General features: G+C 41.3%; 1 protein-coding gene across 1 annotated transcript in view; it reads right to left on the reverse strand.

Annotated features, from left to right (window-relative positions):
• Positions 1 to 14,340, reverse strand: part of CHN1 (chimerin 1) — a 174,147-nt gene extending 159,807 nt beyond the window's left edge. Inside the window, exons 1-2 of the mRNA XM_031678330.2 lie at positions 14,157 to 14,340; positions 13,832 to 14,028 (exon numbers count right to left, since the gene is read on the reverse strand). Coding sequence (XP_031534190.1) covers positions 13,832 to 13,850 — 19 coding nt within the window. The 5' untranslated portion in view covers positions 13,851 to 14,028; positions 14,157 to 14,340. The remainder of the gene's footprint in view (positions 1 to 13,831; positions 14,029 to 14,156) is intronic.
• Between the last annotated feature and the right edge of the window lie 695 nt (positions 14,341 to 15,035).

Here is a 15,035-nt window from a genome sequence, read left to right on the forward strand (position 1 = left end):
GACATTTTCTTTATGGGAGGGAAATAAAAGACTTGGGGGGAGATGGGAGAGAATACTACTTTGGCCAAGTCAAGTCGGTTTAAGATTTGATAGAATTTTTAATTTCTACAACCCCTCACACCTATTTTAATAAAATCTGCCCAGAGCATATCATTTCCCTAGTGTTACTAATGACTTTTTTCTTATTAGAACTTTATAAATGATATTTTTACAACATAACTACCATAATATTTTAGATGCCTTGTGACAATGATAGATAATATTATTTCTATAGTAGCTTTCTCAGGGGCTATGAATCTTTTAATAATAAGGCATTGAAAAATAAGACGTGAAGACTGTAAAACTTCATCTTTGGTTTGCATTCTTTAGAAAAGAGACAGTATGCAAAGTGATAATAAATAGTGTTACATATACAGTTCATCCAAGTTTTCAGCAGTAGCAATGTATTTTTGTAATCAGGAAAAAGTTTCAGACGGATATAATTTAAGGAAATAGGTTTGATATACAGAACATGAGAGTTTAAAGTGAAATGTCTTTCTCATTTCAGTTTACATTACCATTTCTAAGTCTGCCTTAAAACCGTAACGTAAGTTTTTGAAAAAATGCTAACTGAAAGTATTTATTATTAAAAGCGGCTGCATTTTCTCAATAAAAAAATTTAGATGAAATTCACCTACTGTCAGTTCTTGGTCTCTCAATATAGAGATTATTGATTAAATGCAGTTTAATTGTATTTCCATAAGTCTTCTGTTCAAATTTTTAAGTAATATAAAATAAGAATTGTACCTTGCCATCTAATTATGGCAGCTAAAAATACATAGTAAGCAACATATTAAAAGTGCACATTTATTTTAAATGTAAACTTACTAATGAAAAAAACTACCTGGGGCAGATCTTGTGCAAATTATTTAACATTAATACACGTAATATACGTTAATGTTTCATCTTGTCCTGGGAACAGAAAATAGCTTATTACAGGACCCCAAAATGTTGGACCTCTTCTGTTGAGATTTTTATCAACTTTTGATTAAGTGAAATTTATTTTTAAAAATCATTTAAAAAATTTCAAATCCTTCTGTTTTCCCTAAGGTCAAGTAAGATGGTTGAAAAACAATATGAAAGGAGAAAGGTTTGATTAGAGGAGTGACGTCAAAAGGCACCTGGAGCTGAGTGAGGTCTCACCCCAGAGGAACAAGGGACCTGCACGTGAAGTCACTGCTCCTTCCCTCCCATCCTTCCCCAAGCCGAACCGCTCAGGGGGTGTGAGAGGAAGACTGAGGAAAAAGAGCGAGCAAGAGCTCCTCTGCCTGGAGAGACCTAAGAACAGCAGCTGGGGGACAGAGGAGGGGCACACAAGAAAGAGGCTCCGGTTTCTCTGGAGAGCTGCAGAGCCATCTGTCTGGAAAACTCAGGATGACAGGCCTCCAAGTATTCCGCAAGTCTCCCCACTGTACAGCGACAACTGTTTCCTCCTTTCTTTCCATTACTGTGTTAGTAACCTATCTTGTGCCTTCTTCCTATTCTTGAGAAATAATTTATCCTTTTAACTTCAACTAAAAGAGTGAACTTGTGACAAGCCGAGAATCATTTCTCATTCAGAGAATGTAACTTAAAGTCTCTGGTTCACTTTTAAACTTTGTGATGAAGGGAAAAACACATGAATTGTGCTTCTATGGCTCTCTTCTTTAACTACATATTTTGCACACACTATAATGAGCACCTTTATAACATCCAAATCCGAGAATACTAACAAGTGCCATCCAAACACTTAAGGAGGCAGTATCACCAAAAACAACTTACAGGAGCGGCAAAGTCAATTTCATAAAAAAAATTTTCACAATCATATGAAGTATTATTGGCAACACATGAAATGTCTTATAAACCACCGACTTCAGCTTTCTTTGGGGGTTTCAGCACAATCTGAAAAACAATCATTAGGCATGAGCTTTTTTGGTCCACTGCTTAGTGACTTCTATTCAGAAACTTTAAAAACACTTAATGGGCCAGTTTTCAGGTGACAGACTAATATGCAAACATCCTGTGAACTTGGCTAACCCACCAAGGTCTGAAAAGGAGCTTGAACAAGAACGGGCTCCCTTCACCATCTTCTTGCTAATGGCCTGAGAAAGTCTGAAAGAGCAGAGAACGGGATATGAAACCAGGAGAACCCATCATTTCTCTTACCTTTAGCAGGATCTCTCCACAAGGAGATTTCTGTTTTCAGTTGAACAGTGGACCCACAGTAACATTAAAGGGACCAGCTAATCAATCCAGATTAACAAGCCCTGTGTTTGCAGATACCTGTTTAGTGCCCTTCTCCTCTGCTTTGAAAATTGAGAGAAGGATGAAGAGGATTTTTACGGGATATCAAGCAGGATAAATACAACTAGAATTTCACCAGAAACTTTTGAAAAAAGTCAAGGTAACAAAAGCAACCAATCACCAAATAAATGCTATATCTGTCCTTGACATGCATCAAAACTGTAGGAATATACGTATTTCTTCCTTTAAGGACTGAAAATTTAAGGATCATTAGGCAACAAAAACAATGTATGAGAGATATGGAGATATGCTTACTATTGTTAACTTGGTTAAAGCATTATAAAGTTACAGAAAAAACAGAGAATGCTATATATTTCTACCCTGGAAATTGTTAAACTACAGAAGTATTGTGGTTTAAGAACCATTTTTATCCACTTAAATATTTTTAGAGCACCTACTATGTGTGAAGCATGGTAAGAAGTACAGAAACGAGAACAAATAACTTCCCTTACCAGCTTAGAAAAGATATGCTAAAGATAAGACACATAACTATTGCGAAAGGAACACATTGACAGACATCACAGGAGATTCATGTTTAAAATAGTACAGAATTCAGAAGATGAAGGGATTCTTTTAGAATGGGTGGCGGGGACGGGGGGATTCAGTCCTGAAACGTAGGGCAGAGCAAGAGGTGGGAAGACAGAGAAAGGACTAGAATGGAAGCTACTGCAAAGATCAAGCTGCAAGAGTTAGCAGCTGACTGGGTACTCGAGGCAAGGGAAGAGAGGACGGAAGGACAAAGGCTAAGGATTTGGGGCTGGGAACACATGGAGCCAGAAGCGTCTGCAGGGGATCCTGACAGAGCTGTGGAGGGGACAGAAAGGCAGGGCTGGGTTCTGACAAGGGAATCGCCCACCCAGTGCTCACTGCTAAAGTCTACGTACTCCTAGGTGAGAAAGGAAAGTCTGTTCTTGAAAAGCAATGACATTTAGGAAAACAAACAAAGAGGGAACTGAAGAGCACCGAAAGGGAAGAAAAGGAATAGCGGGAGGATACAATGTTTTGAAAGACAAGCCAAAACGTTTCAAGAAGAAAGAGGCAATCAAAAATATCAAACAATGCAGAAAGATCAAACATGAGGCCTGAGGAAGAGCCACTGTGTACTGGCCATGAATCGATAAAGTACTTCCAAGCAGAAGCAGAACGTAAGACGGTAGTTGACAGGAGGCTCTTCCTGACTAAACTTCAGTCAAGCTTCTCTCAGCCCACTTCTTAAGGGCTCAACCTCAGCCCCCAGCCTTGCCAGGCCTGCAAAGCCCAGTTTTAGCAAGAATTCCAAGTCAGTTTAGAAAGAATCCACCCTCATCCTTGATATCTGATCTCTCCTGATATCTAATCAAACTCCTCCTCCCCTACCCCAGATATCTGACCACCATGGCCTGCCCTCAGCAGGAATCCTGTTGGGTCAGTTTAGCAAGAACTGCCCCGACCCTCACCTCCCCTTAGTAATTTTTCACCCACCGACCACTCCCACCCCCCACCACCAATCTGCTCCTCCTGTAAATCCCTACTTATTCTTATAGTCAGAGCTAACTCCCATCTCTCTCTCCCTCCCCTACTGGGATAGTCTTGACACCTATTGCAATAGCCTTGAAGAAAGTCTTCTTGTTGTTCTACCAAGTGTCAGAAATTTTTTTTCTTTTACAGTTGTCAATCTTTCTTTTCACTAGAGGATGAGTGACATTCACTAAGGCCTCATAACCAGTGATGATAAAACATAGTGGCCGGGGAGAGAGGGTGAAGACAAGGATTAAGGAGCGGGCATGCAGGAAGGGGAGGGGGGCACACTGAGGAATATTTCAATAAATCTTTAGTAAGAAGAGGGCCCCTAATAACTCATGACAGTGCTCAAGAGGGTTCCATCGCTGAGGGAAGGCTTTCTCACACGTACTAGGAGAGCACGGCTATAACCAGAGGGAAACGATCCAGGTTCCAGGGAAGAGGAAGAAACTAACGATACCAGACAGAAAAACGAATTCCCATGCTTATTGTTTTCAGTCCTCTTGCATTGTATCTTTTTGGAAACCATCTCAAAGTCTTTCTGGAACAATCAGAGGTATTAATAAGTAATAAATAATTTTTTAAAAATCTTCCCACTTAAAAATACGAATGCTAAAACTGTTGTTTATATCTGCTCTTCTAATGACTACAAGAAAACTAACAGCAACATTCACGTCACACACAAATTTATTATTATGAGAGAAAGATTATACTGTTTTTATTTTCAGACCTCTAAAAAGGTTAAGTCAGCCATTTTCATACTGAATTCCTATTCAATTTGATTATATTCCCCACTGCGAGGGCAAAACGTGAACAAACCAAGCTAATTTATGTGCAATTCCTTTGTACTATTGAAATGAAAAGGAACAATAGTTTAATGAAGTGGAATTTGTTATCTAATTATACCAAATAATTTAGAAACATCTGCTGGTGGTTAGTAATTCTATAGTTAAACCTCAAAGAATCTGCTCCCAGAGAGATTTCCACTTCATTCAAGCCTCTGTGAGTTTCCAGTTGGGGAATCCATATTAGAGTATGGAACCAAGGCACGATAGAATGGTACATTTACTGAATTTTTTTTTAATGAAAAGAACAAAAAATAATGAAAACCGGAGGCTGTGTGTCATACAGATTTGGGCCTTAAAATTAACTTCCAAATTTAAGAAATACAGTAGACTACTGTAACATCAAATATTCATTCAAACATTTACTGGTATGCATCAGACACCGTGGTGGTTAAGGACAGAAAGAAGAAACCCATAGCTTTCCCATTAGGGAACTTCACGCAATGGGGAAGACTGGGGAAGACAAACTAACCACTGTATCACCACCTGGTAAGTAGTAGGGTAGAGATGTGTATACAGCACAATGGATGCAGAAAAGGTGTAACTAACTCACAAAGACCACTTGGAAGAGATGAGTATTCAAGATGAGTTCTGCATGATGGGTAGAGGGGAGTGAGGCAAAGAAAGGCTTGCGAAATGATGCCAGCGTCACACTGGGTACAATCTCTTCAAACTTCAAGCCGTTCAGTATGCCTGAAGCACAGTCTCTGAGGAGGAGGTACGAGATGAGGTCAGACAGGTAAGCAATGGTCCCATCTTGACAGCCTTGCATGCAAGGCAGGGAATTTGGACTTCATCTTAATGGTGATGAGGACTCACGGGAGGATTTTAGATAAGGCAGTGAATTGTTAGACTAATAAATTTCTAAGAGGCAGGTTTGAGTTTCCAATTATAGACTCTAATAATAAGCAAGAATAACCCCCACCAAAAAAGGAGGAAAAAAGATAAATGTTTAAATTGATTCAAGGTTGTTCACAGGATAAGTACATAGAATGACAGTCCACTGTTACATTTTACTCTTCATTCATTTATTCATAAACTTGGACTGAGCACCTATTATGCGCCTGGCACTGAGCTTACAGTCCATGATGCATTGTAAGGGCCATGAGGGCTGGTGCTAGATCTGATTATATCCCAATTACCCCCCAAAGGAGAAGTAAGCATTGCCTGTTCCCTGGGTATTTTCTACACTTTCAGGGAGCAACAGAAAGCATCAAGCGCCCAGCACTATCAGAAGTCTGCGGTCTCCACTGCACATCCCTGAACCAGGTCTCTACTGGAGCACTCTCAGACCAAGTCTGCAGTGGCTCGTGGCATGTATTTAGCCAAGCACACAAACAGAAATACCGCAGAACCACTTTTTCAAATGGGTCAAAAGACTTGTGAGATAAACAAATGGAGAAATTCTGCTGATATCTTGGATCTTTGCTACAAGTTATAACAAAGATAACATGAGCGACATTATTTACTGCATGTCTTCAGCCACTGTGTACAGCCTTACATACACGGTCTCATTTACTTCTGCACCAATGGGAGAAGGGAACTAATAGCCCCTGTTTACATACAAGGAGAATGAGACTGGGACACAGAGCTGACAGCTGGCAGAGAAAGGATTAAACATAGCTCTCTTACTTCAAAATCCAAGCCCTTTCCTCTGCATTACATGCTGTGGAAGGATCCTCCACGAGCTTCCCATCTCAGTAAACCTGATGTCCTGACCGTGGTTTCTGGTCAGGGCCCTACATACTCTGTGACCCCAGCACTCCTCCCTCCCCCAGAGACCTCGCTGCCCTCACCTCCCACCCCTTCCCCCCACCCCACCCCTGCTCCTTCCACTCCAGCCACCCTCTGCCTGTTCTCAAAATTGCCCAGCACATCCTGCCCTGAAGCCTGTTCCATGAGGTGATCTGCCATTTTCACATGACTTTCTCCCTTACTTTCTTCACGTCTCTGCTCAAAACGCACCTTTGCTGTGAGGCCTTCCCTCCTCGCCCTGCTTGATTTTTCTTCACAGCATTAGCCACCATGCACATTACACATTTTTTTACTATCTGCTCTCTCCACTGCAAACAGAAGTTCCTTGAGGACAGGAAAGAATATATCCCTGCTCATATTAGGCCCTTGATTCATCAAAAACAGAAGAGTAAACAAGTCACAGAGCAGGACAACACACCCAGGCCCCAGAGCTACTCCTCAGGGAAACTATGGAAGAGGACATTTGTTTCTGCTTCTTTCCGCCTCTTCCCAGATGTCCTGAGCTTTCACACTGCTTTGCTTATCACACCGCCACCTACAACAAAGGTCCCTCTCGGTAACACCCCATCCTCCAAATAAAACCTTCTTCCACTTTTTCTTGGGTAGTAAAGCTCCCTCAGTCAAAATTCTTGTTTTACTACTTTAAGATCTTCAGTTCATAAATTACAATCATTCTTCCATGCTCTATGTAGGTAAGTAACTATGTTTAGCATGTTATTCATCCTAGGTAATATGCTAAAAATCCTGCATTAATTTTAATATAATGGCATAAAATTCATTCACCAGGAAAGGCCTACAGCGGAAATATGTCAGTCAGGCAGGTGTTTACATATCCCTCAAATGGACATCTACCCACATAACTAGTACAACTACGTCAAATCCTCAAATCATCTCTGACACAGTAAAGCCATTAAAGAGCTGAAAAAACAAAGCTCTGCCTAAAAGGTACAAGAGAGAAAGAACACACTCTGAGGGCTGAAGCTATGTGCTAACGGCAGACATGGGAAAAGCAGGGAAGATAAGCAGTTTAAAGAAGAGGACCCACTCGGTTTTTGAGATGCCAAGTTTGTGGTCATAAAAATCCAAGCAAAGATATTAAGTTTCCCGGACAACATCCTTTTGCTGCGTGCTTTACACCATGAGATATACGAGGTCCAATGAAATCCAAAGGTAAAAAGTTAGAGTGGAAAGGGAAAGGAACCACTTTCGCGCAGCTGGATGAAGCACAATGAGCTGGCAGCAGGCCTGGCCTGACTCACCTTCCCTCCTCCCACTAATGCCTCCTTTCTTGGCAGTAACTCTTTCCAAGAAGTGCTGCTTTTCTAAATTTAAAACAACCATTCAAAACAGGCGGGGGTATTTTAACCTATCAATTTTTAATTTTGTTTTTTGTTCCTCAGGGAATTAAAGGAAAAAGACTTCCTAAGAACACAGGAAGTTCTAAAGGTTCCTGGAAATAAAACTACTCTTTTAAAAGTAGTATCTTCTGTTTTTATAGTATGAGTAAAGTAAATTTTCCCTCTATTCAATCTGACTTTGTACTCTCCCGCTGTGATTTTATTAATACAATCTTATATTGAGATACACTTCACATACCATAAAATTCACCCTTTTAAAGTACCCAATGCAGTGGTTTTTAGCATATTCACAAAGTATTCATCCTGCTTTTTTTAAAAAAATATTTTGTTTGGGGTTTTTGTTCATCTTTTGGGAGTTTTGGGGGGTAATTAGGTTTATTTAGTTTTTTCAACGGAGTACTGGGGATTGAACCCAGAACCTCGTGCATGCTAAGCATGTACTCTAACCACTGAGCTATACCCTCCCACCTCGTCCTGCTTAAATATAAGGAGCTAGATTAGGAATGTACATTTGTAACTTTTTGTCAGACATGTTTTTTAATATGACTATTCAATGTAAAATATGGTCACATCATTCTACTTTCTTACTGTTTCCTATTCTGTTTTTTAAATACAGTAAAAAGTCAAAGTTTATGGGAATCATTTTCTATATAATAACGACTTATGATCGGTAATTGGTTGTAAGGCCAGGCGCAAGAATTTGTCTTGCATTTGGGTTTGCAAAGAACATTCAGTAACTTCGTTTAGTTTATATATTGCAGATAAAAAAGTTTTTTTTAAATATATAAATATGTATTTTAAGGGAGATACTGGGGATCGAACCTAGGACCTCACGCATGCTAAGCACACATTATCACCGAGTTATACCTCACTCCTCAAATTTTTCAAAGGTGCTGTTACTGATACTTATATAAGACTGAGAAAACATCAACTAACCATATCAAAGGATATTATTATCATCACTAGATGGGCTCTGAGGAAAGCTGCACACACCCCAGCCCCAGCAAGGAATTCTGTTATGGCTGCTCTCAAGATGAAGCAAACTATTAATACTTAGGTTAAACCAATCTGATGAAAAACGTGTAACTTATTATACTCTGTCAGTCCTTCAGAACTATTATTATATGATATATAAAACATGACCAAACAGTATTTTTTTTGACTAATTCTCTTTTGATTGCTTTAGCTTAATCTAAAACATGTATTCTCAATGGAGGGTAAGACTGCCCTCAAGGGAGCAAAAATTGGCTTTTGGGGATCAAAAAACTTCCTCCTTTTATGCATAAGGCATATATACATACAGTCCGTAAACAGAGTCTCTGTTATTAAAGTTTCACAGAGAGAACTAAGAAAAAACATCTAAAAGGCTTCTTATGGAGGGTGATTTTTAAAAAGGTTGAGAAATACTGATCTAAAAGAATCTGAAACCCTTCTTGACAAATACGTCAAATTTTTGTAATTACACCTATCACTATATGCTATCCTCAAAGATCAGAATGCTTATAAGATGATTATTTGCAGGGACAGATGTGACTCAGACTGCATCAGCAATACTCCTCTTACACTGTACACAGATGGTGACTAGCAGAGTTATAACAACTATAATTCTTTTATCTCTCCTACATAGTATCAAATCTCCAAACATTAAAAAAATTTTTTAAGCTTAAATACTAAGTTTTTGACACCAGTAAGAGAAGAGATATGGACAGGTATTTAAAGAAAGATGATGATTTTAATGACAGCTGAAAAGATGAAAGGAAAAGTAGCTGGGCTCTCACCATTGGACCACCCTGCTGCTTAGGTAACTCCTCATATTTTTTGATGAGCAACATCGGAAAACTAAAACTGTCAGCAGAGACTGTATTCAAGTGGGACTTTCCTACAAAATTAGCTTTTGGTCAAATAAATCATATTGAAGATACATAGTTGTCTTTTTAAAAATAAATTTTAATGCCAGGACAGTCAAGGGAAATCAGAAAATTTCCTAACTGTCTTACAAAGAACACTCCATTCCCATTTAACTGCTCCAAAGGACCTCTGCAAAGATGCCCACAGGCAGGTGTCAGGATAGTGAAAGATGCCAAATGAAGCAGCATAATGAAAGGTTTCCATGGCAGGAGAAGAGTCTGACGCAAGACAGAAAGAAATTACAGTGCAATCCTAAATATTAGAAGTGATCTATGGCAGTGATGATGGTGACTAAACAGTAATAAGAAGAAAAGGAAAAAGGGCGAGTGGGGGCAATGCCAGAGTCAATTCTACCCAGATAGAGGAGAGAGTTATTCAGGTTTAGTGAAACCAGCTGGACTGTAACTGAGTTCCCAATCTCATCAGTTGATCTGGGCTGTAACCCAGAGCTCCGTTTAGCTATCAGTGACAGCAGTTCCTGCCAAGGGCTGATGCTTTCTCACCCAGCTGTCGAGGAGGGCTCTACTGGTGTGGCCAATCAGGACACTCTGTCCAGCACACCAGCTACAAAGTCCTAAATTAAACGATCTAAGACTTTCCTTCTAGACCAGCAATTATTAGACAAGATGTGCTTCTCCACAAGAGAAGTTCTAACAAGACCTAAATGTAACTAGCTAATTAGGTGCTATAGTTCTGGAACATAAGCTTTCAAGACAGGGACCATGTTTCTTGCCCATTGCTATAGATGTTTGTTGAACAAATGAGCAAGGTAAGGTGAATAATCAAATATGAACTACATCTGGATATTTTTCAGATTTGAGGACTTTAAAACTATTTGTATTGATGCTGATGATTGATTCACCTGAAACATAAAGAAGAAAAATGCTTGCAAATTTCTGAAACTTCAACAATGCCCATTTTCAATTCCCAAATGAGACTGTAAAATCAGGAAGGACTGGGGTCTGGTTCTTCTACCAAGGAATAAAAAGGAAATTTGCATTAAGCAGTAAAGGGGATTAATAGTGAAGACAATAGATAAGGTCTTCACCCTTCAGCTTAATTTGTCAAGTATTTTATTGAGCTCCTGCAACATACTTGAGTGGAAAAAAATTAAGCATATATAAATTTTAAAAATTGTATTAGGTAATATTAGAGGCTCTCATTTTTAAGAATGAATATAAATTTCACTGACTTCCTATAAAAAGAACAATTATAAAAATCCTGGAAAGAAATCTAAAACACAGAGTAAAAAAACTAGACTCAGTTGCTGGCAACTATGCCCTGAATTGTGTCCCTCCAACAAATTCATATGTTGAAGCCCAACCTGCAATGGCATGGTACTTAGAGATGGGCCTTTGGGAGGTGCTTAGGATTAGATGAAGTCATGAGGGTGGGGTCCTCCTGATGGGATTAGTGCCCTTACCGAGAAGAGACCACCATGTGAGGACACAGCAAGAAGATGGAGGCCTGCAAGCCAGAAGTGAATCAGATGGAACCTTGGTCTTAGACTTCCCAGACTCCAAAATTGTGATAATAAATGTCTGTTGTGTAAACCGCCCAGTTTTTGGTATTTTACTATAGCAGCCCAAGTAGACTTAAGAGAAGGGCTTAACCAACTAACACACCCAAGAAACACAAGACAGGGTCCTGGCAGTGGTTACTCTGGAGAGGATTAGATAGAAACTGTATAGAGCTCTGGCTTTGATGACTGGTAAGTCACGTTTGCCTGATTTCTTGTTCGTTCCTTTTCCTTACTATTTCACAGAACTTTATCTCATTGCCCCTCTGTTCTAGGTTATTAAGCTTAAGTACAGGGGTAGAGCGTGTATTAGCATGCACAAGGTCCTGGGTTCAATCCCCATTACCTCCTTTAAAAATACATAAATAAACCTAATTACCTCTCCATCAAAAAAAAAAAAAAAGAATTATATACAAAGTACCTCATAGAGGTACTTTTAACTAATATCAACTAGTTAAACAGCATTTATATCTAAAATAAAATACATTTCTTCTAACACTTGGGGACCACTCAACATATTCAAAAAACTATTTTGAATTGGCCAATTTGAGCAAATCTAGTATTTATCTTTAATACAAGAGTTGTCAAACTTGAGTGTGCATAAGAATCAGAGGGCAGTCCCTTTAAAATCCTCTTCCCCTAGAAATGCAGTTTCTGTAAGCTTCTGGGCAAAGGAAGCTACATTTTTAACAGACACCTCAGATGACTGATGAGTGGTGTGCAACCACACTTTTGAGGTCAAGTGTGCGCTGTCATTACTGAAACAATAGTCTCTGCCCACAGATGTACTTTGCTTTATAACAGAGAAATGTTCTTTTAAAATGCAGCCGAATTGGAATTTGTAAACTAAATTCTATTTTTCCCACAAGTTGACTCTAAAATTCTAGAGATACTTGGTTTATTCTGAGGGGTGAGGATGGCTTCTCATACCTTCTTCTAGAGGTCAAATTCCATGCTCTTCCTTTCCTGACCTCCACCCTTAGCAGCTGAAGATTTAATAACTTAGGAATTCATTTAAAAGAGCCTTATCACATACTCCACTTCTCCCCAGTTAAGCTGTTTTATTCATCAAGAATGTCAGTCTTTTAGAAGTTGTGGATTTGTAAATCTTACCTTTGAAAACCTTGAAAATGCAGACTATCTCTTTAAGAAGGAAAACGAATTTAGTCAATAGCTTTAAAGAGAATTTACTTCAGTAGATCTTACTGCTATGGATAAGCTGTAACAGTATAAGATAAACACTTCTGCAAAAGAAAATACCAACTATGAGTAAGGCCTTCTATCATTTTTAACTTCTGTACCAAAAGAAGTCCACACTTAAGGAAATGCTTCGACTAAGTAATGTAGATTAGATACAAAGTATTGGAAGACAAGAGATTTTTATTATTTCTTTCAGAGAAAGAAGAAACATTTTTTTAAAGTTCTTCTGGAGAACCAACACCAAATAAGAAAGGTCATTTCTGCTACTGTGGGTATTTGGACAAAGTAAACAGCTCCAGACTGAAGACTGGCAAATTATGCTCTAGGCTGTTTTGCCACAAAAAGGCCTTGTGACCTTGGGAAATAACCTCTCTGGGTCTAAATTTAACTTGTAAAATAAGATGGCTAAATAAAAGTAACTCTGATTCCAGCAGATTAATTCACTCTGAGTATTTATATCAAAAGGCATTGTGGCATTTGATGCTTCCAACATGCTTGATTAAATGACATTATTAAAATGTAACTGGAAACTTGATATTGTGAGTAACTTACTAAGACTGCCCTTATAGCTATCAGGTACATATCACTGTATTTTCTTTGAAAAACTGAATACTTTGTACGTCTAAATTTTCACATACTGAGTTTTCTTAAAGCAAGGTACATATGTACCATAGTCTGTTTCTGTAAAAGAAAAGTATTTTTTCAGTCCTCCTTTCCAACCTATTGTCATTACAGATTTGGGGAGGGGGAAGGAACACCTTGATGTCTTAGCCACTGAAACAACAGTGTTACAGTAATCACATCACAGAAATAACATTTCTTTCCTAAAATATTCATATTCTCCTGAGGTTACTTATCTTCAATACCAACTTTCTTCTGTCTGCTCTGCTATTTGTTAGAGCAAACATTTTTCATTTTAACAAATACTAAAATAAGTTCACCACTTACTCCTGTTTTCAACGGAATATACTGAGTCCAAAAAAATTCACCCCAAATCCAACAGGAATCAACACATACATCTGGCAACTCCAGGTAGGTTGGGATGCACAGACATCTTGTTCCAAATAAATAAACTTTCCAGGGTCTTTATTTACTGACTTGGAAAACATAGATTTGGAAACAATCAGCTAACTTCGCTCCCAAGTTGGCATCTCAGAGAATCCTCCGTTTACAAGCATCCAAGACCTCAGAGCCTCCCAGCCCAGAATTGGCCAGGGTAGCACACGCCCATCGGCCCTGCCTGGAGAGGAAACAATGGGAGAGGCGCGAGGGAGCGAGACCGGCGCCCCGGGCGCCCCAACTCCGCGGCCCCGGCCCGCGCCGAACACCGCGCGCCGCGTCCCATCCCCGGGCGTCCGGGCCCCCGCCCCCCAGCCCCGGGGCGCGGCCCACCTGCGGCGGCGCCCGCAAAGCGCTGCACTTACCGAACAGGGTCAGGGCCATTGTAAAGGCGCTCGCCAACTGCTCGCCGCCGCCCGCTGGTCCACGCGCTCCTCCCAGGCCGGCGGGAGATCACCGCATCCGGCCGACGCGCTCACACCTCGGAGGGAGCGGGGAGTCGGAGGGGCGTGGTAGGGGCGCGGACGCGTGGGGAGGCTGCAGGCCGGGAGGCAGGGGGCCGCTGCAAGAAAAAGTTATTCACACGTTATTGTCAGGAGTACCCGGACAGGGGGGGGGACCCGCTAGCCCTCGGCGAGCCGGCACTTGTCGCTGCCCTGCACTACGCGGAGCGCGCGCGGGCGCCGGTACCTGCGAGGCGGGGAGGCTTGGCCACGGCGCAGTGGCAGGCGGAGAGGCGGCGCCGCAGTGGCCGTGGCGGCGGCGGGGAGAGGAGCAGCCTCGCAGAGCCCCCGGCGGGGCGCGCTCACTCCGCATCCCGCGGCCTCGCAGACGCCATCTTGCGATAGCGTCTCCCACTGGATCCGCTCCGCGCCTCCTCCCGCCTCCCCCTCGGGCGGCCGAGCCCCGTGCGTTCCCATGGCAACGGGCGCGCGCGGGGGGCGGGGGCGCGCGCCCCTCCTGCCCCGGGCCGGGAGGAGCCGCCGGGAGAGTCCCGGAGGCGGCCTCCTGGAGCCCGGCTATGGCGGGGGCGGTGTGCGTTTTAGCTGAAATCCCAGGGTTTTTCCTGAATGGGGTTTCAGGAGGTGCAGAGAGGAGAAAAACTGAGCTGTTACTCGAAAGAGGAAGAGTCACTGGAGGATGTTCCATGAATACAAGGACCCAGCCAGGGTCATCTAGGGATTGGGTTCGTTTGAGGATGTATCTCTCCCCTGGCGCCCTCGGGGTTAATAGAGTCTGGAGCCCTTGACCTGAGGCTGCAGGACTCCGGGAAGGGAGCCCGGAGTCGAACAGAGACACTGAATGTTGCTTTCCTCTCCATTTAGACTTAGGAGCCAGTAGGAGTAGTTCTGATCAGATCGTCATATGTGAGGAAACAGGAGTCGGTTAAAAAGCATCTGGGAATACCTAAAGTAATTTGTTACAAGGTCAATGCTCAAACCTAATCTTCTTTTTACTTTACACCTCTTTGATATCGTCTCAGGAAAAGTCAACACTCCTCACCGATTGGCACGTCTCCTTTACCACAAAAGATTGTTCCCCTGAGCTTTCTGCATTTATCTGATAATC

The sequence above is a fragment of the Vicugna pacos genome, chromosome 5 (assembly GCF_048564905.1).
Source record: "Vicugna pacos chromosome 5, VicPac4, whole genome shotgun sequence".
Lineage (NCBI taxonomy): Eukaryota > Metazoa > Chordata > Mammalia > Artiodactyla > Camelidae > Vicugna > Vicugna pacos.